The sequence below is a fragment of the Manis pentadactyla genome, chromosome 3, assembly GCF_030020395.1.
Source record: "Manis pentadactyla isolate mManPen7 chromosome 3, mManPen7.hap1, whole genome shotgun sequence".
NCBI lineage: Eukaryota > Metazoa > Chordata > Mammalia > Pholidota > Manidae > Manis > Manis pentadactyla.
The window spans coordinates 83069311-83095588 of NC_080021.1; the positions used below are offsets into that span (position 1 = coordinate 83069311).

The 26278-nt window shown below is 37.4% G+C and overlaps 1 protein-coding gene across 6 annotated transcripts in view; it reads left to right on the plus strand.

Annotated features, from left to right (window-relative positions):
* ATP6V1H (ATPase H+ transporting V1 subunit H) overlaps nucleotides 1-25944 on the plus strand; it is a 180372-nt gene extending 154428 nt beyond the window's left edge. For all 6 annotated transcript variants that reach the window (XM_036919132.2, XM_036919126.2, XM_036919127.2 and 3 more), the window contains one exon: nucleotides 25590-25944. In XM_036919132.2, the coding sequence (XP_036775027.1) occupies nucleotides 25590-25650 (61 nt within the window). In that variant the 3' untranslated portion in view covers nucleotides 25651-25944. The remainder of the gene's footprint in view (nucleotides 1-25589) is intronic.
* The last annotated feature ends 334 nt before the right edge of the window (nucleotides 25945-26278 follow it).

Consider the following 26278-nt stretch of genomic DNA (forward strand, 5'->3'; position numbering starts at 1 on the left):
ACTCTTTACAATGGGTAATATACAAGCAGGCCATCACATTCTGGCATTTTTTTTTTTAGGAGAGCAAGGCAGAGATTTTTATTTAGAGATAAAGCAAAAGAACAGAGCTCCTGGCTCATGACAGGAGGAGACAAGAGAGTCCAGGGGTGGTGTGTTGTTTAGGGTTTTATAGGCGGTTGAGAGACAATGGGCTAGGCATGTACACCTGCTAAGTGGTCCCAAAATGTTTACCTTTGAAGAAACACTAAGTTTCTTATTAGTCTTCCTGGTTATTTACAAGAATTTTACTGCTCTGATTTCCTCCCAGGAGAGCAACTTCCTGGTCTGGACCATATCACTCAAGGCTGCCTGCTTTGCTCCCAAGGTGGGCTGAGTTACTGTCTGTTTGTTAAGAAACTTACTTTTTAACTAATTGGGTTTTAAGATGCAATCTTATTTTCAAGATGGAATCCTTCCTGTTTTTACCACATTGTTTTGGGCTTGCTTGCTACATTGCACAAGTTGCAAATCATTTGTTTAGGGCTGGAGGAAGAAAAGCAGCACCTGGGTAAAGTTAGAAAAATAAACTGGTCACCCCAGCAGGCCAAAGCAAATCTCACAATGGATTTTCTTTGTATTTTCCGGAGGCCCTCACCCTACTCTAAGCCCATGATCCCTGTCTCATTCCCCCCTCTACAGACGGAGACCCTAGCTGCTGCTAGGGGAAAGGGGGTGACAACCGCTCTGGCTGCTTCATGCTGGGAGGGGGTGCATTTAGGTCTCCATCACTGGTCGGTTGAGAGGGCCTCCAAAGATGGGCACTTCTATCTTGGGTTCCATTTCCATCACCATTTTCAGTTTATGGCTTCAAAAGGATTTAGAAAACAAGGTCCATATTGTAATAGTCCATGGGACTTCTGGGCCTGACATAGCTTAGACTTGCTTTTGGGGGTCCTGGAGTGAATCAGAAACATTCTGTGAATAATTTGGAATGTACATACAATACACAACTTTAATTATAGCACAGGTCCCACCTGTGCTTCTGTTAGGATGTCTAGTGCCATTCTGTTCTGTCTAATTGCTTGGCGCATTCTTTAACTTTAACGTTAAGGCCTTTTTAGTAAAACTGGTTAAGATTTGATAGGCCAAATTACATCTTCTAAACCAAGAGATGGTATAAAAATGGGGGCTAGGTGATCATACCAATGAAAAACACTCCTAGTCCATCAATGGAGGCTTGGAAAGTTTGCAGGGTGTGGGATGTTCTTAACTCAATATCCTTGCAGCCAAGAAGAATTTCAGTTACTATGCTCATTTAGTTCACTTGTTCTTAACAACCATACTAGATTATTTACAAAACCTTCACTAAACATGACGAAGTCAAGCCTCTCTTGAAGCATTTTCTTTTCTTCTGAAAGATTTAAGCCAGGCTGTATTGCAGAAGATAAATTTCTAGTTGAAAAACCTCCCAATTTTTGAGGATAATGATGAACCAAAAAAGTAGAATAGATTTCCAATAAAAGGATTTAGAAAACCAGTTTTATATTGGTAGTGGTTCACGGGACTTTTGACCATTTTCCTTCCTTGTGGCAAAATAAACTTAACTGCATAACCTTATTATATTGTATACTTCTCTCAGGGGCTAAGCCTCTCCATCAGAGAGTTTGTATTGAGGCCAGGCTTGTGTGCAGAAGAGAAGTCACTTTTTTTAGGGTTTGGTTATCAGATTGCTCCCAATTCTTCAGAATGCATGCCAGAGGCATGTCTGGCTTTAAACTTGAAGAGGATGCTCCCATCTCTGAAGTTATCCCAGACAAGCCCCCAGAAATATGCGGGATTCTTATTCACAGAATCAAAAAATGAACTTCTCAAACACTCAAAGTAGGAGAGCAAGGCAGAGACTTTTATTTAGAGATAAAGCAAAAGGACAGAGCTCCTGGCTCACGCCAAGAGAGGACAAGAGAGTCCCGACATTCTGGCATTTTTAAGCTGTTTTTGTTGTTTGCTACCCTTCTTAACTATTTTGAATAATTCCTTAGTTAGGATAGATGATATTATATGAACATAATTTACTTTAACATTGCTGACTGTTTTCTAAGGTGCTCAAGATTTTCTATCTTGTTAGTTGTTACGCTTTATTTTGTTAGCTTGGCTTGATACCACAATCAGCCTTTCTGCTCACCTGGATGGGTGAAAATCGGAAGAATAGGCAACAAATAATAGATGTGCTATCAGGTGGAAATTGTGTCAAGACTGCTACATATTGAAGCGCAGGACACTCTTCAGAATTTCAGTATTTGGAGGAAATCTGAGTCTACTGCCGTCTATGTGTATTTATTTAAGTTTGTAGGTGAAATGTCACCTAAGCATGTTTTAAATGCTGGGTTGGTTGACCTGGTTACATACACTAACATTAAAGCAGTATATTTCTAGAATAGATGCTAATATTTTTATTTAAGAGGAAAAATAATTAGAAGAAAAAGTGTAGCTTATGATATAATAGTACCTTAAACATAGTAGACATTTGTTTCTAGACTGTGTTACATAAAAGCGTGGCACTGAGTGAGTAGTCCAGATATAAGTGCTCAGCATGCTGCTATTCCTAGAGCCTGGCCCTCCTCCTCAGGGCTGCAGATGGCGAAGGGTGGTCCAGGCAGCTGGAAGACTCCTGGAAATTGTCTTCAACATTGAACTTAAACCTCTTGGCTGGTACTCAGTCATGTGCCTACAAAGTCATGTGGCTACAAAGGAACTGGAAACTGGTCTTTAGTAAGGCCATGTGTCCTACTAAAGCTCCAGGGGTTCTATTACTGTGAAAGAAAGAAAGAAAAAGGATATTGGGGAACAGCTCATAGTTTCATTCCCAGAATATAAATCTGTTACACATTATTACATATTAAAGTTATAAATAATTGCTTTGACTTGATTATTAGGTTTTTGAGACCCATATGACCTACCTCCATTGACATAGATAGTTGAAGAAACCGGGATTATGTTTGGATTTCATGTTGCTGATATTTTATGCTTTTAGAACATCACTAATGTTCTTCTTTTAAGGGCATTCTTCCTTTTAAGAATGCTTCTTTCTTTAAAAGTTTTAGCAAAATTATTTGTAATCCCTTGAAAGTTAAATTTGGTAATTCTTATGGGATAGGCATTGCCAGAATTTTTTATATTTGAAATGTTTAAGAAATTAAAACTACTGAAGTCATTGCACTATTTTATTGATTTATTAACTGAAATAATAGCTGTATATTTTACTTAAATGAAATTCATTCTAATTTAATTTGAAAATTAGTTTTTGACAGGGAAGGTTGGTGATGATAATTAGTAGGTCCAATAATTGTGTATTTAAAAAATTTATATTAGACTTCCAAGTTCTAACCAAGGTAACTTTACTGGTTATCCTTTGTGGGGAAAGCTAGGACTGTTCACTAAATAGTATGTATTTAATGGCACTTCTATACTGTGTGAGGCATGGCAGCTGTCCTGTGGTGGAGTACAACAGGCACATCTTCATTATAATACTGTGGGAAAGGCTGTGTGGCCAAGTGGAGAGTGGGCCTAGTCCAGACTTGGGAGGGTTCTGGGCAGAGGGAATGTAGGAGCTGTTAACACATGAGGAGGAGATAGCCATAAAGGCAGAGGGGGAGGGTTAGGTGGTGAGGTAAATTCCAGTGAGAGAGATATGGGTAAAAATGCATTGAGGTGAGAGAGATCCTGATTCACTTGGGGAAATACCAGTGGTTCCAGACAGCTGGAGTCTTGTTAGGAAGCTAAAAATAAATTTGGAGACATGATTAGTGGCCAGATCATAAAAAACCAGCTTTGCTCTGTGGAGAAATTTGAGCTCTTTCCTAAAGACTATGGAAAATTACAGAGGGATAGTAAAAATAATAACTGTCATTTAGAAAGACCATTATAGACACAGTGGGGGCTAGTGAATTGGGAGGGGTAAGGCAAGAGTGAAAAATGTCAGTAGGAGATTCAATACAGGCCATGGATTATGAGGATGTCCATTTAGTAAGGCAGGATCAGTTGTTGAAGAGGATAGTGTCTGTAAAACCTGGAGACAACTTGGATATGGGGGAAAAATAAGAGAGGAAGGCCAGTGACTCTCAAGGTTTATAACTGATAGTCTTAGTCACCATACAGACTCAGACACACAAACTAGAAACCTCCTATCTCCTTGTATACAGTGTTCCAAATTTGTGTAATCTGCTTTATTCTTTAAAAACCTTTGACTGAAAATCCATCAACATCATCCACCACATCAACAAAAAGAAGGACAAAAACCACATGATCATCTCCATAGATGCTGAAAAAGCATTCGACAAAATTCAACATCCATTCATGATAAAAACTCTCAGCAAAATGGGTATAGAGGGCAAGTACTCAACATAATAAAGGCCATATATGATAAACCCACAGCTAACATCATACTGAACAGCGAGAAGCTGAAAGCTTTTCCTCTGAGATCGGGAACAAGACAGGGTTGTCCACTCTCCCCACTGTTATTCAACATAGTACTGGAGGTCCTAGCCATGGCAATTAGACAAAACAAAGAAATACAAGGAATCCATATTGGTAAAGAAGAAGTTAAAAGTTAAACTGTCACTATTTGCAGATCACATGATATTGTACATAAAATAACCCTAAAGATTCCACTCCAAAACTACCAGAACTGATATCGGAATATAGCAAAGTTTCAGGATACAAAATTAACAACAGAAATCTGTGGCTTTCCTATACATTAACAATGAACCAATAGAAAGAGAAATCAGGAAAACAATTCCATTCACAATTGCATCAAAAAGAATAAAATACCTAGGAATAAACCTAACCAAAGAAGTGAAAGACCTATACCCTGAAAACTATAAGACACTCTTTTTTTTTTCTTTGAGAGGGTATCTCTCTTATTTATTGATCAAATGGTTGTTAACAACAATAAAATTCTGTATAGGGGACTCAATGCACAATCATTAATCCACCCCAAGCCTAATTCTCATCAGTCTCCGATTTTCTGAAGCATAACAAACAAGTTCTTATATGGTGAACAAATTCTTACATAGTGAATAAGTTCTTACATGGTGAAAAGTACAAGGGCAGTCATCACAGAAACTTTCGGTTTTGATCATGCATTATGAACTATAAACAATCAGGTCAAATATGAATGTTTGATTCTTATACTTGATTTATATGTGAATCCCACATTTCTCCCTTATTATTATTATTATTATTTAAAATAAAATGCTGAAGTGGTAGGTAGATGCAAGATAAAGGTAGAAAACATAATTTAGTGCTGTAAGAGGGCAAATGTAGATGATCAGGTGTGTGCCTATAGACTAAGTATTAATACAAGCTAGAAAAGGGCAACAAAACATCCACGGATGCAGAATATTTCTCTCAAAACAGGGGGGATGAGGTTCTAAGCCTTACCTCTGTTGATCCCCCATTTCTCACCTGATGGCCCCCCTGTGACTGTGCCTGTCTTAGGTTGTTCCTCCCTTGAGGAATCTTACCCGTCTCTGGCTAACCAGTCATATTCCGGGGCCATACAGGGAAATGTAAAGTTGGTAAGTGAGAGAGAAGCAATATTGTTTGAAAAGGTTAGCTTTTTACTTCTTTGAAGATTTATGCCCTGAGGCTTTTATGCCCAGCATTTGTCTTGAGGTATCTTCACCACTTGGAAGAATTACGATACTCAGTAAATTCGATATGAGGCACGAATTCTATTTAAGGGTTGTAATCAGGAAGGAAGAAGAAAAGCTATAGAAGTAGCAGATGGAAGAAAACATGGGAAGATTGATTATTTCTTTGACATATCTTCTTGCAGAGTAACTTAAGCATGTATAGGTTTTAGACTACTAATTAAATTGTGCACACAAATTAACATAATAGGAATACAGTTACATAACCAAAGCAGACCTGCAATTACCAGCCATCTCCAGTGAAACCAAGAAAACCAGTTAGGCACCCTAAGCATTTGTGAAAACTTATCTATGATATGATGGATATTGTCTAACTGAATTAGAATAGTTTGAGAAAAATCAGACAAATTAAAACAACACATTCCTGGGAACTGTTCACATCCCATATGTTCTTTTAACAGTAGATAGTCTTTAGTCTCAAAATTTTGGAGCGCTGCAACTTGCACTTCTCCTAATTCTTGGTTGAGTTCCAACAGTATAGATCCAGTCAAATTTGTTGTTTTACTGTATGCACAGGCCAGCTTAGATATCTCCTTCTTCATTCCAATGGCAATTCCAGGAACCAGTGGGATGAATGCAGCTACAACTGCAACAGTGCTAGGATCTTTGTTGAAGTTTTTTGATGATCATCTTCTGGAATGACTCTTCCAGAGTATGTTGATGTTGGAACTTCTTTTTCATATCGTATCTTAGTTCGTTTTCTGGGTAGCCAAATTAGGCTTTGATCCTCTGTATAAACACAAACAGAGCCTTTGCCCACACATTGAAATGCCCTGTATACCACTGTGAAGAACTTATTGGAGGTCACCACACAGGAACTGTTAGTCCATTCTTGGGTTCTATGATTCTGCTGCTGTTTTGTTCCTTCAGTTTTTCCTTTGTTCTTATACTCCACAGATGAGTGAAATCATTTGGTATTTCTCTTTTTCTGCTTGGCTTATTTCACTGAGCATAATACCCTCTAGCTCCATCCATGTTGCTGCAAATGGTAGGATTTGTTTTCTTCTTATGGCTGAGTAATATTCCATTGTGTATATGTACCACATCTTCTTTATCCAATCATCTACTGATGGACACTTAGGTTGCTTCCATTTCTTGGCTATTGTAAATAGTGCTGCAATAAACATAGGGGTGCATCTGTCTTTTTCAAACTTGAGTGCTGCATTCTTAGGGTAAATTCCTAAGAGTGGAATTCCTGGGTCCAATGGTATTTCTATTTTGAGCATTTTGAGGAACCTCCATACTGCTTTCCACAATGGTTGAACTAATTTACATTCCCACCAGCAGTGTAGGAGGGTTCCCCTTTCTCCACAGCCTTGCCAACATTTGTTGTTGTTTGTCTTTTGGATGGTAGCCATCCTTACTGGTGTGAGGTGATAACTCATTGTGGTTTTAATTTGCATTTCTCTGATAATTAGCAATGTGGAGCATCTTTTCATGTGTCTGTTGGCCATCTGTATTTCTTTTTTGGAGAACTGTCTGTTCAGTTCCTCTGCCCATATTTTAATTGGTTTGTTTGTTTTTTGTTTGTTGAGGTGGGTGAGCTTTTTATATATTTTGGACGTCAAGCCTTTATCGGATCTATCATTTTCAAATATATTCTCCCATACTATGGGGTTCGTTTTTGTTCTATTGATGGTGTCTTTTGCTGTACAGAAGCTATTCAGCTTAATATAGTCCCACTTGTTCATTTTTGCTATTGTTTTCCTTGCCCGGGGAGATATGTTCAAGAAGAGGTCACTCATGTTTATGTCCAAAAGGTTTTTGCCTATGTTTTTTTCTAAGAGTTTTATGGTTTCATGACTTACATTCAGGTCTTTGATCCATTTCGAATTTACTTTTGTGTATGGGGTTAGACAATGGTCCAGTTTCATTCTCCTACATGTAGCTGTCCAGTTTTGCCAGCACCATCTGTTGAAGACACTGTCATTTCGCCATTGTATGTCCATGGCTCCTTTATCAAATATTAATTGACCATATATGTTTGGGTTAATGTCTGGAGTCTCTAATCTGTTCCACTGGTCTGTGGCTCTGTTCTTGTGCCAGTACCAAATTGTCTTGATTACTATGGCTTTGTAGTAGAGCTTGAAGTTGGGGAGTGAGATTCCCCCCTACTTTACTCTTCTTTCTCAGGATTGCTTTGGCTATTCGGGGTCTTTGGTGTTTCCATATGAATTTTTGAATTATTTGTTCCAGTTCATTGAAGAATGTTGCTGGTAGTTTGATAGGGATTGCATCAAATCTGTATATTGCTTTGGGCAGGATGGCCATTTTGATGATATTAATTCTTCCTAGCCATGAGCATGGGATGAGTTTCCCTTTGTTAGTGTCCTCTTTAATTTCTCTTAAGAGTGACTTGTAGTTTTCAGGGTATAGGTCTTTCACTTCTTTTTTTAGGTTTTTTTCCTAGGTATTTTATTCTTTTTGATGCAATTGTGAATGGAATTTTTTTCCTGATTTCTCTTTCTATTGGTTCATTGTTAGTGTATAGGAAAGCTACAGATTTCTGTGTGTTAATTTTGTATCCTGCAACTTTGCTGTATTCCGATATCAGTTCTACTAGTTTTGGAGTGGAGTCTTTAGGGTTTTTTATGTACAATATCGTGTCATCTGCAAATAGTGACAGTTTAACTTCTTCTTTACCAATCTGGATTCCTTGTATTTCTTTGTTTTGTCTGATTGCCATGGCTAGGACCTCCAGTACTATGTTAAAAAACAGTGGGGAGAGTGGTCATCCCTGTCTAGTTCCCGATCTCAGAGGAAAAGCTTTCAGCTTCTCGCTGTTCAGTATAATTTTGGCTGTGGGTTTATCATATATGGGCTATATTATGTTGAGGTACTTGCCCTCTATTCCCATTTTGCTGAGAGTTTTTATCATGAATGGATGTTGAATTTTGTCAAATGCTTTTTCAGCATCTATGGAGATGATCATGTGGTTTTTGTCCTTTTTTTTTGTTGATGTGGTGGATGATGTTGATGGATTTTCGAATGTTGTACCATCCTTGCATCCCTGGGATGAATCCCACTTGGTCATGGTGTATGATCCTTTTGATATACTTTTGTATTCGGTTTGCTAATATTTTATTGAGTATTTTTGCATCTACCTTCATCAGGGATATTGGTCTGTAATTTTCTTTTTTGGTGGGGTCTTTGCCTGGTTTTGGTATTAGGTTGATGTTGGCTTCATAGAATGAGTTTGCGTGTATTCCCTCCTCTTCTATTTTTTGGAAAACTTTAAGGAGAATGGGTATTATGTCTTCTCTGTGTGTCTGATAAAATTCCAAGGTAAATCCATCCGGCCCCAGGGGTTTTGTTCTTGGGTAGTTTTTTGATTACCATTTCAATTTCTTTGCTCGTAATTGATTTGTTTAACTTTTGTGTTTCTTCCTTGGACAGTCTTGGAAGGTTGTATTTTTCTAGGAAGTTGTCCATTTCTTCTAGGTTTTCCAGCTTGTTGGCATATAGGTTTTCATAGTAGTCTTTAATAATTCTTTGTGTTTCTGTGGAGTCTGTCATGATTTTTCTGTTCCCATTTCTGATTCTGTTGATTTGTGTTGATTCTCTTTTTCTCTTAATAAGTTTGGCTAGAGGCTTATCTATTTTGTTTATTTTCTCAAAGAACCAGCTGTTCGTTTCATTGATTTTTGCTATTGTTTTATTCTTCTCAATTTTGTTTATTTCTTCTCTGATCTTTATAATATCCTTCCTTCTGCTGACTGTAGGCCTCATTTGTTCTTCTTTTTCCAGTTTCGATAATTGTGATGTTAGACTATTCATTTGGGATATAAGACACTCTTAAGAGAAATTAAAGAGGACACTAACAAATGGAAACTCAGCCCCTGCTCTTGACTAGGAAGAATTAATATCGTCAAAATGGCCATCCTGCCCAAAGCAATATACAGATTTGATGCAATCCCTATCAAATTACCAACAACATTCTTCAATGAAGTGGAACAAATAGTTAAAGAAATTCATATGGAAACACCAAAGTCTCCGAATAGCCAAAGCAATCCTGAGAAGGGAGAATAAATTGGGGGGAATCTCACTCCATAACTTGAAGCTCTACTACAAAGCCATAGTAATCAAGACAATTTGGTACTGGCCCAAGAACAGAGCCACAGAAGAGTGGAACAGAGTACAGGCTCCGGACATGAACTCAAACATATATGGTCAAGTAATATACAATAAAAGAGCCATGGACATACAATAGGGAAATGACAGTCTCTTCAACATATGGTGCTGGCATAACTGGAGAGCTACATGTAAGAGAATGAAACTGGATCACTGTCTAACCCCATACACAAGAGTAAATTCGAAATAGATCAAAGACCTGAATGTAATTCATGAAACCATAAAACTCTTAGAAAAAAACATAGGCAAAAATCTCTTGGATATAAACATGAGCGACTTCTTCATGAGCATATCTCCCCAGGCAAGGAATACAGAAGCAAAAATGAACAAGTTGGGACTACATCAAGGCGAAAAGCTTTTGTACAGCAAAGGACACCATCAATAGAACAAAAAGGTACCCTACAGTGTGGGAGAATATATTCATAAATGACAGATCCGATAAAGGGTTGACATCCAAAATATATAAAGAGCTCACACATCTCAACAAACAAAAAACAAATAATCCAATTAAAAAAATGAGCAGATGAGATGAGCAGACAGTTCTCCAAAGAAGAAATTCAGATGGCCAACAGACACATGAAGAGATGCTCCACATTGCTAGTCATCAGAGAAATGGAAATTTAAACCACAATGAGATATCACGTCACACCAGTAAGGATGGCTACCATCCAAAGGACAAACAACAACAAATGTTGGAGAGATTGTGGAGAAAAGTGAACCCTCCTACACTGCTGGTGGGAATTTAAATTAGTTCAACCATTGTGGAAAGCAGTATGGAGGTTCCTCAAAATGCTCAAAATAGAAATACCATTTGACCCAGGAATCCACTCCTAGGAATTTACCCTAAGAATGCAGGAGCCCAGTTTGAAAAAGACAGATGTACCCCTATGTTTATCACAGCACTATTTACAATAGCCAAGAAATGGAAGTAACCTAAGTGTCCATCAGTAGATGAATGGATAAAGAAGGTGTGGTACATATACACAATGGAATATTATTCAGCAATAAGAAGAAAACAAATCCTACCATTTGCAACAACATGGATGGAGCTAGAGGGTGTTTTGCTCAGTGAAATAAGCCAAGCGGAGAAAGACAAATACCAAATGATTTCACTAATATGTGGAGTATAAGAACAAAGAAAAACTGAAGGAACAAAACAAGCAGCAGAATCACAGAATCTAAGAATGGACCAACAGTTACCGAAAGGAAAGGTCCTGGGAGAGTGGAAGGGGAGGGAGGGATAAGGGTGGGGAAGTAGAAAGGGGGCATTGTGATTAGCATGTATAATGTCGGGGGGCACGGGGAGGGCTGTGCAACACAGAGAAGACAAGTAGTGATTCTACAACACTGTACTACACTGATGGACAGTGACTGTAATGGGGTTTGTGGGGGGGACTTGGTGAAGGGGGGACCCTAGTAAACATCATGTTCTTCATGTAATTTTAGATTAATGATAACAAAATAATAAAAAAGAAAACCTCTAAGACTCATTTCAGGTGATTATAAATTCATATTGGAGGAACACCTGGTCCACATGTTTTAGTTTATTTTAGTTTTTGCATATCTTGTGGGGGAATGATTATATAAAAAATACTCATGTGGGATAGGAGATCTTTTAAACTTAATTTAAAAGGTAATTTAATTCTCATTCCACTACAAATCATTAAAACATTGAACTTACTTTCATAAATATTGTTTCTTCACTGTGGGTTTAATTGGGCATTCTTGTGTTATAAGCAGACTCTTATTTAAAATAACTTTAAATTTTGTTTGAGCATTCTGCTAGTAATGAACTGGTTTTGGTTATGAAGTAGTTTATAGTTTAACTGCTGACAGCTTTGTCTTTCCTGCTTTTCCAGTACATTCTCCTGTAGGAGAAAAATGTATCCTTTTTCACATTTTGACTTTTTCAACCACTGATCATCCAGCAGTTACTGAGCTTGTAGAATACATCAAATACTGGAAGGTGATAAAGCAGACACCCTCACTGCTCTTATGCACTGTAGAGTCTTCTATGCTAAATACAGTTAAAAAAAAGGAGACTATAATAAAGCTTTGATGTGGACTTCGCTTACATACTATCTTTATAACTAATATAAAATAAAGTTTCTTCTTAAAGTCCTTGTAACACAGTGATTTCTCCCATGCTGCCTGTTGTATAACTCCATTTGCATGTAATTGGGTCATTTAGGGGATATACTCAGCATTGTACAGATTGCTTGTGGTTGTGACTCCTGCTGGTCAGGAACCAGCATTTAAAAGGAAAGGAGGGACTTTTGTCTTCTGGTTCTGCATATTAAGAGCTCGAATGGCTCCTCTCCATCCTAACAACAAGTTAAAGAGATGAATAGAGTGAAAAACAAAATATCTTACTGAATCCACATGTGAAGGGTGAATACAGGGCAAACTGATACCACCAAGACTGTAAAGACAGATGGGATTGGGGCTTACTGGACAGACACCCACAAGCAGAAACCAGTGAGGGAACCACTATCCAGGTAGGAAGACCTGAACTGTGGTGAACTTCAGGATGCTCAGTGTCGACAATCTAAGAGTTAAAAACTCCAGGGAGACCCAATCATAGGGTTTATCTCTAGAAGCCAGACCAAGTTCCCACACTAAATAGCTGAAAAGAGTCCTCTCAGACTTCTAGCAGCAGGAACAGAAAAGGAACCATTTTGAAATATGCCAAGAGTACTCTGTTCTTCTTAACAAGGCCTGCCCTCAGAGGACACTAGTTAACTGGAGCTTTACCTGCTGGGATAGTATCAGAATCTAATGACCAACAATAGTTGACTCTAGCCACCCTGTCCCACCCAAGTTGAGAGAAAAACTCTGAGAAACATTTGTGAAGTTCATAGTTGAGAGTCAGTGGCTCACAAAAAGTTCTAGACCTAATTATAGAACTATAGAATGCTTCCCCTCCCTCTACCTCACTACCATATCACTAAAGGCCTATTTACAGCAGTTCTTTTACTTGGTTCATCATGTCCAACAACCAAGAAAATACTGTGAAGTATACAAAAGGCAAAAAACAATCTGAAGAGACAGAGCAAGCATAAGAGCGAGCCATGGCAGTGATGTTGGAATTGTCAGACTAAGAATTTTAAACAACTGTTAATAGGCTAAGGACTCTATAAAGTAGACAGCATTCAAGAGCAGATGGGCAATGTAACTAGAGAAATTGAAATCCTAAGAAAGAACCCAAAATAAATGCGATATGAATAAATAGAGATAAAAAACACTGTTAACAGAAATGAAGAATGCCTCTGATGGGCTTATTAGTAGACAGGATATGGTTGAGGAAAGAATCTCTGAGCTAGAAGTTCTTTCAAAAGAAACCTTCAAAACTGAAAAGTAAAGAATAAAGACTGAAAAAAGAAGAACAGAATATCCGAGAACTGTGGGACAACTATAAAAGGTGTAAAATACTTGTAATGGGAATACCAGAAGGAGAGAAAAGAAATGAATAGAAGAAATACTTGAAAAAAACAATGACTGAGAATTTCCCCAAATTAATGTCAGACACCAAATCACAGATCCAGAGAGCTCAGAGAACACCAAACAAGATAAATGCCAAAAACCTACACTATACATACAATTTACAAATTACAGAAAATCAAAGTTAAAAATCCTGAGAGAAGCCAGAGGAAAAAGACACCATACCTATAGATGTACTTAATGCTAAGCAAAGGGAGTGCTTTCCTACTAAGATCAGGTACAAAGCAAAGATGTCCCCTCTGATCACTCCTTTTCAGCATCACACTGGGAGTCCTTGCCAATGTAATAAGGCAAGAAAAAAAAAAGCTATATAGATTGGGAAGGAAAACATAAAGTTGTCTTTGTTTGCAACTGACATGATCACCTATGGAGAAAATCCTAAACAACAACAACAACAAAACAACGCTCCTGGAACTAATAAGAAATTACATTACAGCACTTGCAGGGTAGAGTGTTAATACACAAAAGTCAATCATTTTTCTAAATACCAGCAGTGAACAGGTGGAATTTGAAATTAAAAACACAATATCATTTATATTAAGATAAAAAAATGAAATACTTAGGTATACATATAACAATGTACATTTAAGATTTATGTGAGGACAACTACCAAATTTTGTAAATGAAATCAAAGAACTAAATAAATGGAGAGATTCTATGTACATGAATATGAAGACTCAATATTGTCAGGATGTCAGTTCTTCTCAACTTCTATAAATTCAATGCAGTCCCAATCAAAATCCCAGCAAATTATCTTGTGGGTATTGATAAGCTTATTATAAAGTTTGTATGAGAGGCAAAGGACCCAGAATAGCCAGCACAGTATTGAAATGAAAGAACAAAGTTAGAGCACTGACGCCGTGTGGACTTCAAGACTCATTAAAAAGCTATGGTAATCAAGACAGTGCATTATTAGTGAAAGAATAGACAAGTAGATCAATGAAACAAGAGAGAGCCTAGATATAGACACCCATAAATATAGTCATTTGATCTTTGACAAAGGAACAAAGGCAATAGAGTGTAGCAAAGGCAGTCTTTTCAACAAATATCACTGAAACAACTGGACATCCACATGCAAAAAAATGAGTAAGAGCTTACACATCACAAAAATTAACTCAAAATGTATCACAGACCTAAATGCAAAATAGAAAACTGTAAAACTCCTTGAAGATAATATAAAAATCTAGATGTCCTTGAGAGTGGTGATGCCTTCTTAGATACAACACCAAAGGCATGATACATAGGAAAAATAATTGCGATGTTGGACTTACTAAAATTAAAAACTGCTCTATGAAAGACAACATACAGAAAATTAGAAGACAAGCCACAGACTGGGAAAAAATATTGCAAAAGACACATTTGGTAAAGGACTGTTTTTTGAAGTACACAAAGAACTCTTAAAATGGAACAATAAGAAAACAACCTGAATAAACGAATGGACCAAAGACCTTAATAGACATCTCACCAAAGAAGATACACTGATGGTAAATAAGTATATGAAAAGATCATTTGACATCACATCATTTGACATCAGAGAAATGCAAATTAAAACAATGAGATACCACTATACACCTATTAGATGAACCAAAATCTGGAACACTGACAATACCAAATGCTGTTGAGGATGTGGAACAGCAGGAACTCTGATTCATTGCTGGTGGGAATGCAAAATGGTACAGACACTTTGGAAGTTTATTACAAAACATATTCTTACCATATGTGCACTTTGGTATTTACTCAAAGGTGTTGAAAACCTACATCCTCAAAAAAACCTGCACATGCATGTTTATAGCAGCCTTATTCATAATTGCCAAAACTTGGAAGCAATCAAGATGCCTTGCAGTAGGTGAATGGATAAACTGTGCTGTATCTAGGCAATGGAATATTATTCAGTGCTAGAAAGAAATGAACTATCAAGCCATGAAAGGGTATGGGGGACCATAATGCATATGACTAAGTCAAAGAAGCCAACCTGAAAAGACTGTATACTGTGATTCCAACGATTTGGCATCTGGAAAAGGCAAAAAAAACTATGGAGGTGAAAAGATTGATTGTTGTCAGGGAGTGGGAGAGAATTGAACAGGTGGAGCACAGAGGATTTTTAGGGCAGTGGAAATACTATGTGTGATATTATAAAAATAGGTATCATTATGCATTTGTTCCAAGTCCATTACATGGACAGCACCAAGAGTGAACCCAAGTAAATGGTGGACTTTGGGTGCTAATTACATGTCAGTGTAGTTTCATCCTTGGTAACAAATGTCCCATTCTGATGTGGGTTGTTGATAATGGGCAAGGCTATGCATATGGAGGTTGAGTATGTGGGGGAAATCTCTGTAGCTTCCTCTCAATTTTGTTGTGAATTTAAAACTGCTTTAAAAAATAAAATCTTGAGAAGAGAAATAAAAGGAAAAGGAGCATTTGCTGCCAACTCAGACACTTTGAGTGGCATTGCATATCATAACCATATGTTAGATAAATGATAATGTGCTTAAGACAGTGCTGCTAATGACAAAGCTAGTAGTAATAGGTAAAGAGGGACTACTCATGAGCATAAGCTGGAGATAAAGAAACTCTGGATTTGGCTATTTTTAAGAAATTTGATTGTTAGAATTGCTGTAGGAAAAATAACTTTTTTATTATGGATTTTGCCTAAATTGCTTTTATAATAGACCCAAATGCAATTGCTTTTGTAATGTACATTTTTGTTTCTTAGGAGCAGAACTCATGTAAGTAGATTATACTTTTAGAGTCACTTACCTCTTTGTTCTTCTTAATTCCGGGATCACCCCTTTAGGGACACTGCTAATCTGTTAATCTTTGTATTTAAGAAGCTATTAGAAAATGAAATGGCTAGTGATAATGAAAATATATTTCAGAAAATTAGTTGACTACATTGTGATATTCTTAGGCTCTTCATTCTTACATCTATACAATACCGTCAGCCGTTGGAAGGTAGAATAGCATACTGTGAGGTATACTGTATAGTGATTAAGACTCTTAGTTTTAAAATCAGACAGGGTACAGGTACTCTTCTTGCCACTAACTAGTTATCCCAGCATTACAGCATTTCCTTTTTATCGCTAAACTCCAGTTCCTCATCTACGAAATGCGGCTTCTTTGTAGCTTTTATGGACATTACTGTGAAAAGTAGATAAGAAAATGTACGTCAAGTGGTTAGTACAGTGCTTGGTAAATAGAAGTCACAAGAAAATGGCACATGTTGAAGTGCTGATCACTCCTTTTCCTCGGATGAGATAACTAAAGTATTGAGGGAACATTTAACCCTATGTACTTACTTTTGGAATTTAAATATGTTTCTGTATTTATGAGAGAAAGCACTGTGATTTTTACATGGTTCAGTTGTTACATAGGAAAAACAGTTCATAAAAACAAAATTTGCTTTGTGTTTAATACTCAAAATCATGATAAAAGCTAGAGGAGTAACTCAATGTATAACTAACCTTTAATGAGTTAACACTAAAGAAAACAGGGCTATACAAAATATTTAAATTTTATTTTTCTATTTACTAAATAAAAATCTGTACTGAAAACAAGTATAAAAGTCCCTGTTTTCAAAAAGGAATCATATATTCAAAGAAGAATATTTCATTTATGATTTTTATTATACTCGCTTATTTTCCAAAACAGGATGGGCAAATTTAAGAGAAGAATAATTATGACTCAGTTGTAATTTTAATAATTATCATGATAAACTCATAGAAGAATATGGGATATGGAATTCTGCCCATTATAATCATAATTATTAAAATTTACACACTGAAAGAAGACTAGAGAAAATAATGTGAAAATGATGACAGATATTTTTAAGAATTAAAAAAATTTTTTAAAGTTTTGATATCGTTAATGTACAATTACTTGAACAACATTATGGTTACTAGACTCCCTCTATTATCAAGTCCCCCCCACATACCCCATTACAGTCACTGTCTATCAGCATAGTAAGGTGCTATGGAATCATTACTTGTCTTCTCTGTATATACTGCCTTTCCCATATCCCTCTCCACTACATTATGTGTGTTAATCTTAATGCCCCTTTTTCCCCCTTACCCCTCCCTTCCCACCCATCTTCCCCAGTCCCTTCCTCTTCTGTAACTATTAGTCCATCCTTGGGTTCTGTGAGTCTGCTGCAGTTTTGTTCCTTCAGTTTTTTCTTTCTTCTTATACTCCACAGATGAGTGAAATCATTTGATACTTTTCTTTTTCTGCCTGGCTTATTTTACTGAGCATAATACCCTCTAGCTCCATCCATGTTGTTGAAAATGGTAGGATTTGTTTTCTTCTTATGGCTGAATAATATTCCATTGTGTATATGCACCATATCTTCTATATCCATCCATCTACTGATGGACACAGGTTGCTTCCATTTCTTGACTATTGTAAATAGTGCTGCGATAAACATAGGGGTGCATCTGTCTTTTTCAAACTGGACTGCTGCATTCTTAGGGTAAATTCCTAAGAGTGGAATTCCTGGGTCAAATGGTGTTTCTATTTTGAGTTTTTTGAGGAACCTCCATACTGCTTTCCACAGTGGTTGAACTAGTTTACATTCCCAACAGCAGTGTAATAGGGTTCCCTTTCTCCATATCCTTGCCAACATTTGTTGTTGTTTGTCTTTTGGATGTTGGTCATCCTAACTGGTGTGAGGTGATATCTCATTGTGGTTTTAATTTGCATTTCTCTGATGATTAGCAATGTGGAGCATCTTTTCATGTGCCTGTTGGTCATCTGAATTTCTTCTTTGGAGATGTGTCTGTTCAATTCCTATGCCCATTTTTTAATTGTATTATTCACTTTTTGTTTGTTGAGGTGCATAAGCTCTTTATATATTTTGGATGTCAACCCTGTATCAGATCTTTCATTTATGAATATGTTCTCCCATACTGTAGGTTATCTTTTTGTTCTATTGATGGTGTCCTTTGCTGTACAGAAACTTTTCAGGTTGTTATAGTCCCACTTGTTCCTTTTTGCTTTTGTGTCCCTTGCCTGGGGATATATGTTCATGAAGAACTTGCTCCTGTTTATGTCCAAGAGATTTTTGCCTATGTTTTTTTTTAAGAGTTCTATGGTTTCATGACTTACATTCAGGTCTTTGATCCATTTTGAATTTACTTTTGTGTATCGGGTTAAGACAATGATACAGTTTCATTCTCTTACATGTAGCTGTCCAGTTTTGCCAACACCAGCTGTTGAGGAGGCTGTCATTTACCCATTGTATATCCATGGCTCCTTTATCATATATTAACTGACCATATATGTTTGGGTTAATATCTGGATTCTCTGTTCTGTTCCACTGGTCTGAGGGTCTGTTCTTGTGCTCATACCAAATTGTCTTGATTACTGTGGCTTTGTAGTAGAGATTGAAGTTGGGAAGCGAGATTCCCCCTGCTTTACTCTTCCTTCTTAGGATTGCTTTGGCTATTCGGGGTCTTTTGTGGTTCCATATGAATTTTAGAACTATTTGCTGTAGTTCATTGAAGAATGCTCTTGGTGTTTTGATAGGGATTGCATTGAATCTGTAGATTGTTTTAGGCAGGATGGCCATTTTGACAATATTAATTCTTCCTAGCCAAGGGCATGGGATGAGTTTCCATTTGTTAGCATTCTCTTGAATTTCTCTTAAGAGTGTGTTGTGGTTTTCAGGGTATAGGTCTTTCACTTCCTTGGTTAGATTTATTCCTAGGTATTTTATTCTTTTTGATGCAATTGTGAATGGAATTGTTTTCCTGATTTCTCTTTCTGCTTGTTCATCGTTAGTGTATAGGAATGCAGCAGATTTCTGTGTATGAGTTGTGTATCCTACAACTTTGCTGAATTCAGATATTAGATCCATTACTTTTGGAGTGGATTCTTTAGGGTTTTTTACATACAATATCATGTTGTCTGCAAACAGGGACAGTTTGACTTCTTCCTTGCCAATCTGGATGGCCTTTATTTCTTTGTGTTGTCTGTTGCCATGGCTAGGACCTTCAGACCTGTGTTGAATAAAAGTAGGGAGAGTGGGCATGTGTCCCAGCACCTTCAGAACTGTGTTTGAATAAAAGTAGGGAGAGTGCCTTGTTCCTGATCTTAAAGGAAAAGCTTTCACCTTCTCACTGTTAAGTATAATGTTGGTTGTGGGTTTGTCATATATGGCCTTTATTATGTTAAGGTACTTGCCCTGTATACGCATTTTGTTGACAGTTTTTATCATGAATGGATGTTGAATTTTGTTGAATGCTTTTTCAGCATCTATAGAGATGATCATGTGGTTTTTGTCCTTCTTTTTGTTGATGTGGTGGATGATGTTGATGGATTTTCTAATATTGTACCATCCTTGCACTCCTGGGATGTATCCCACCTGATAATGATGGGTGATCTTTTTGATGTATTTTTGAATTTGGTGTGTTAATATTTTGTTCAGCATTTTTGGATCTATGTTCATCAGGGATATTGGTCTGTAGTTTTCTTTTATTGTGGTGTCTTTGCCTGGTTTTGGTATTAGAGTGATGTTGGCCTCATAGAATGAGTGTGGGAGTCTTTCTGCCTCTTCTACTTTTTGGAAAACTTTAAGGAGGATGGGTATTTGGTTGTTACTAAATGTTTGATAAAATTCAGCAGTGAAACCTTCTGTTCCAGGTATTTTCTTCTTAGGTAGTTTTTTGATTACCAACTCAATTTCTTTGCTGGTAATTGGTCTATTCAGATTTTCTGTTTTTTTCCTGGTCATCCTTGGAATGTTGTATTTTTCTACAAAGTTGTCCATTTCTTCTAGGTTATCCAGTTTGATACCATATAGTTTTTCATAGTATTCTCTCATAATTCTTTGTATTTCAGTGGTGTCCATGGTGATTTTTCATTTCTCATTTCTGATTCTGTATATGTGTGTAGACTCTCTTTTTTTCTTGATAAGTCTGGCTCGGAGTTTATCTATTTTGTTTCCTTTCTTGAAGAACCAGCTCCTGCTTTCATTGATTCTTTTTGTTGTTTTATTCATCTCAATTTTATGTATTTCTGCTTTAATCTTTATTATGTCCCTCCTTCTACTGACTTTGGGCCTCATTTGTTCTACCTTTTCTAGTTTCATTATTTGTGAGTTTAGAGTTCTTATATGGGATTGTTCTTCTTTTCTGAGGTAGGCCTGTATTGCAATGTAGTTCCCCCTTAGCATGGCCTTCACTGCATCTCACAGATTTTGTGTTGTTGAATTATTGTTGTCATTTGTCTCCATATATTGCTTGATCTCTGTTTTTATTTGATCACTGATCCATTGGTTATTAAGGAGCATGTTATTAAGCCTCCATGTGTTTGGGGGCTTTTTCATGTTCTTTGAATAATTTATTTCTCTTTTCATACCTTTGTTATCTAAGAAGCTGGTTGGTACAATTTCAGTCTTTTTGAATTTACTGAGTTTATTTTTGTGGCCTAGTATATGATCTATTGAAAATGTTCCGTGTGCACTTGAGAAGAATGTATATCCTGTTGCTTTTGGATGGAGTATTCTGTAGATGTCTGTTCAGTCCATCTGTTCTATGTTGTTCAGTGCCTCTTTCTATTTATTTTCTGTCTGGTTGATCTGTCATTTGGAGTGAGTGGTGTGTTGAAGTCTCCTAAAATGAAAGCATTGCATTCTGTTTCTTCCTTTAATTCTGTTAGTATTTGTTTCACATATGTAGGTGATCCTGTATTGGGTGCATAGATATTTATAATAGTTATATCCTCTTGTTGGCCTGACCCTATTATCATTATGTAATGTCCTTCTTTGTTTCTTGTGACTTTCTTTGTTTCGAAGTTTATTTGGTCTGAATCAAGTACTGCAACTCCTGCTTTTTTCTCCCTATTAGTTGCATGAAATATCTTTTTCCATCCCTTTACTTTCAGTCTGTGTATGTCTTTGGGTTTGAAGTGAGTCTCTTGTAGGCAGCATATAGATGGGTCTTGTTTTTTTATCCATTCAGTGTCTTTTGTCTTTTGATTTGTGCATACAGGCCATTTACATTTAGGGTGATTATTAATAGGTGTGTATTTATTGCCGTTGCAGGCCTTAGATTAGTGTTAACAGAGTTTTTTGACAGCCAAGGCAAAAAGGAAAATAAGGGACCTTGTAGCTTTCAGGGTTTAATATGTTTTATCAGGAGACAAATTCATTTTTTTCATGGCAGTTTATTATACAGTTGAAGTTACCATGTGTTTAAATGATATAGGCAAAGGTAGTATGTTGAATGATATCATAGTCAGTGTCTTCCTCTATAGTTTTAAAGAAAGAATAAGATTTATTTACTTATTTATGCTTTAATCTTTATTATATCCCTCCTTCTACTGACTTTGGGCCTCATTTGTTCTTCCTTTTCTAGTTTCATTAATTGTGAGTTTAGACTTCTTATATGGGATTTCTGTCTGGTTGATCTGTCATTTGGAGTGAGTGGTGTGTTGAAGTCTCCTAAAGTGGAACAACCCCAAGTATAGTGAAGGTTTGACACTTGTAATTCCACGTAGGCCTTCCTCTTGTTCTCTGGGTTAATGCAGGCCAGGCACATGTTTCCTGGGGCCCCAGCTTCTAACAGCATAGATCATAGATAGCCAGCATCATCTTCAGACCACCTTTTTCAAATCTTAGTTTACTCAGGAACTAGGAAACTGTTTTCTAGGATTATGATATGATAGATGCTTAAGTGTAGCTCTTTTATAGCCATTGACAAGAGAATGAAATATGTATTTCTTACATGTAAATGCTAAGCATACTGTATGATGTCTTTTATGAGCTATTTTTTACTTGGATTTTTTAAAAGAATCTTCAAACTGACTCTTTTTTCAGTTTCAGAGATTTTGGAATCCCAGGTGATTTAAGTTATGAATAAAGCTAAGGAGGAGAAAATGTTACACATCTTACATTTTTGCTTCTTAGATGGTAGAGGCAAAGATTTGATGTCAAACTACTGTAGATTACTGGTACAAATCAGGCACTTTAAAGTGAATTATCACTTGAATTTTTATTGTATTGATCTTCATGTATAGAGAGAAAGACTGACTCAATACTTGGATTAATTCATTTAAAGTAACTCTTCTCAAAGTCCTTTGTTTTAGGTAAAGTCCCTTGACGTAAAATCCATAATAGTTTTTCCTTTTGCCTTAATCTTAACCTAAAGAAATTATTCACACCTTCTTATTATTTTCTAATCTATAAAAATAGGGGCAGGGTCTGCTTTCTGCCCTTTTTGGGCTCCTATTGGAGGCCAGGCAGTCTTGAAGTAGAAGGAAAATAGGATCTGACCCTTGGTCAGGCCATTTTGCTCACAGTACAATAACAGTCCCAAGCAAGTTATTAACATTTTTCGAGGCTGCCCTCCCCCGTAAATGGAGACATGATAGCACCCACCTCACAGGAATGCTGTAATGATAAGAGGATAATGTATGGGCATACCTGTACCCACGTTTCTGTGATAGCTTGTAATAAAAGTGCAGAATATAACAGCCATTCTGCGTCACCAGCCCCAGGCACTTGGTACCAGACTTTGGTATGGATGGGGTCATAGAGGATTCAGAGACAGGCTTGGTGAGTCTTAGGAATGTTTCAGTTGACTACATGTTTCCATCTGACATCAGAGGAACAGAATAACATTTTACAAGCCAAATTCAAAGGAGTAGATTTTCCCCAGAGCTTTTTCAAGGTTAGGCCCTTGTATCTTTTCCAGTTGAGCCTCAGTTCGGCTCCTCTGATACTTCAACAACCGACGTGCTGTAGCAAACAGTCATTTCAGGAAAGCTGGAGGAGGAGGTTTGGTTCTTTTATCCATGGGTCCCATCAGACTCTTCTCCTGTTAGACGTCTGGCATTTTGTGACCTACAAATGAGACTCACAAAGTTCCATCTGGGACTCTTGATATACAAGTTCTCCGTTGAACCCTTTATTTCTATGTGTGTTTTCTTGTCCTCTGTCTAAATCCTAAACTACATAAATCCTAGTTAGCAGACAGAAGAAGGTGGCCCTGGTTTTCCTATGTATCAGGCACTAAGGTTATAGAGAAATGAATGCCTCAGAGCTGCCTTGTGTGTGAGAAGAATGAGAATATAGTTAGGCATGTTATCTGTACTCAAGACGTTTGAGCAAGAAAACAAAGGAGCAGAAGGCCATGGGGAGGACGCGGCAGTTGGGCGTGTTTTCTCTGTCTCTGCCACCACAATTCATCTTTGCTCTGTTTTAATTTCCTTCTGCTTTGACCCTACTTCAACAATGTGAAGAGTCAGTTATCATCCCCACCTCCACACTCTGCAGTCCCCTAAATGTTGTTAAATCTTGTATGGGAAGTGAACCACCTTCACATCTTGGACAGGAATGGAGCTGACAGGAGCCTCTGTGTGTGACCAGATCCAGCAGGACCCTTTCTGGTCACTTAGCAATTGGCAGCACTGAACTCTGGGATGCCTTGCCACATTCTCTCCACAGTTGTTATGGAAACTTACATTTAGAACATGGTCCTTGACACTCGTCCTGTAATTCAAAGAACCCAGCTTATAATCATTGAAGGGTGGCATGGCATCTCTGAGTACACTTTTTAAAATGTTTTCAAGAAATCACTCTTAGAGGGGAGAATCCCTCTATCCTTCTGAACTCTTAGCTGAGATCTTCTATAGAAGGCTGATTAACAAGAGAAAAAGTTTATTAATATGCATAGCTTATATATACATGCAAGATACCCAGGAAAAAGTGGGTAGCCTTACTCAAAGGGGTAGTTTAGAATTTAGGCTTAAATTCCATCTAAAATTACATGGGGGCTGCAGGGGGCTCTGGGCCTTTTAGGGTTTTTAAGAAAGATGGCTGGGTGCTTAGAAGAGCAGGTGGAAGGTGGGTGGTTTGTGATAAAGTGTGTCTGGGTTTGGTGTCCCCATCTAGTCTCTTCTCCTCTGATGACAGGCAATCCTCCCTGGATGATGACACTCCAGAGATTCGTGACAATTGAATTCTTTTTGGAGGATCTGCTTTAGGCAGATAAGGGGAGTTCAAAGAAAGCCTGTCTCTGCATTTGCTGTTTTTCAAGTGCCTGCAGCTCAAAATAATAGGCAAAGTGGCATATTTTGGGAGCAGCATATTCTGCTGTCCTTTACATAATAAACAGTCTAACGCTGAAAACTGAAATATTTGAAGTCCCTCTTGAAGCATATCCAGTTTCAGGCTTAGTTCCTTAGGTCTGTGTAGGAAAAATTATATGTGTATAAGATCTGGGAATTTTGTAATAAATACTGTACTCCACCCTCACGCCACAAAGGGCAAAGCGAACCTGTGCAGCACAGCCCCTCTGTGGCCCTCGGTGCCACCGTCCGCCCTCCCGCCACTGCCGGAGCTGCACAGCCATGCAGTGCAGGAGCTGGGATGTCCTCCCAGGGTGCTGTTGATAAACTCACGCTTTTTCCTTTTTATAGGAGGGATCCTTTAAATATTCTTCAAAACATCTCCTTTTCTTGCCCTTATTAGGTAATTCAAAAACAGAAGTTTGGGCTAGTCCTTCACAGGAAAATAAAAAAAAGGTAGTTTTCTGTCCCGGAATTAGCAGTGATACCTGTATGTAACTCAGAGTTAAGTATTTGCATATCCTGGGTGCCTGTTCAGTTTATTTTCTGAAGGAGAATGTGGCCTAAAAAGTTGAGAGACCACAGTTGCCCCATCTATAAAAATGAGAATTCCATTCAGCTCTTGTGATTCTTGCGTGGATGCAGTCCCACCACCTTTGTGAGGATTTAGACTAAGCCAGTGCTGAGTTAGTGCTGGATAACAAGCAGCTTCCAGTAAGTGTCGTGATTCTTGATGTAATTTTCAGTGACTTCTTTTCACGTGCTCTTGGGTTCATCCCCAGGTATTACCTACCTGTACTCTCCAACATCGGGAAATGGGTTTTTTAACTCAGTCACTTACTTGGAATCATACTGAAGTTGATTTTGAACTTCTTAGATGCAGAAGTGGCAGCTGCAGTAAATAAGACGTTTACCCGAACAGGAAAGTAGATTGCCTTGTAACTGCACGCAGAATTACTTGTTTGTACATGCAGTGACTTTGTGACCGGTTTGTGTATGTATGGTTAATAGAAAGCTTAAAATTCACATAGTACAGGTACCTGTGAAGTTTGGAAAAGATTAGTTTTCTGGGGCTATTTTATTTTTAGCTATTAAAGTACATGTAGGTGATAGGGTGTATTCTGTCTACTTCGATTTTGAAAGAGATTCTTTGTCATTTAAATTCTAATTTACCTTGTTATTGTATTCTTATATTATCAGGGAATATCTTGGTAAACAGCTCCAATCTGAGCAACCTCAGACTGCTGCTGCCCGAAGCTGAGCTGCGCTCTCCGACCTTGGACTCTCCTGCCTTCCCATTCTACCTGCAGCACAGATAACTGGAGTGTGAATCTTGGTGTAGTCAAGGTTAAGAACAAATAATTTTTCATTTTACTTGTAACTTGTTTTGTTGTGTAGCTTTTCCTAATGCTTCTTTCCAATAAAAGTGTGCATGTTAAGAAGTAGATGCTTTCTGTATCTAAGGAAAAATGATACTGTTACATATATTGCTTGTAGTTTCTATATTTATTGTTCACTGGAAATGAATATCATTATTAAAGGATTCTCACTCCTACATTTTTCTCTTTACTTATTCTTTATTTAGACTTTAACAAAAATGACCTATTTTCCCAACCGCGCTGGGAGAATTATTGTTGCAAAATAGTGAATAGTGAGTAAATGGTTTGAAATTATATGTATCTATATCTGTCCACTCACCCACACACCCAAGTGTCCATCCATCTACACATACACATTGCAGCAATCCTCTGCTAGTATTTAGAGAGCTTTACCTTTTTAAATTAATTTTTAACACACTGCTTTGGTCCAAAAAATTTGCTATTGGAACTCAGTGAAGAATTTTAGCTTTAGATTATTTTATTTCATTGATTTCCTATGCTTTTATTCTT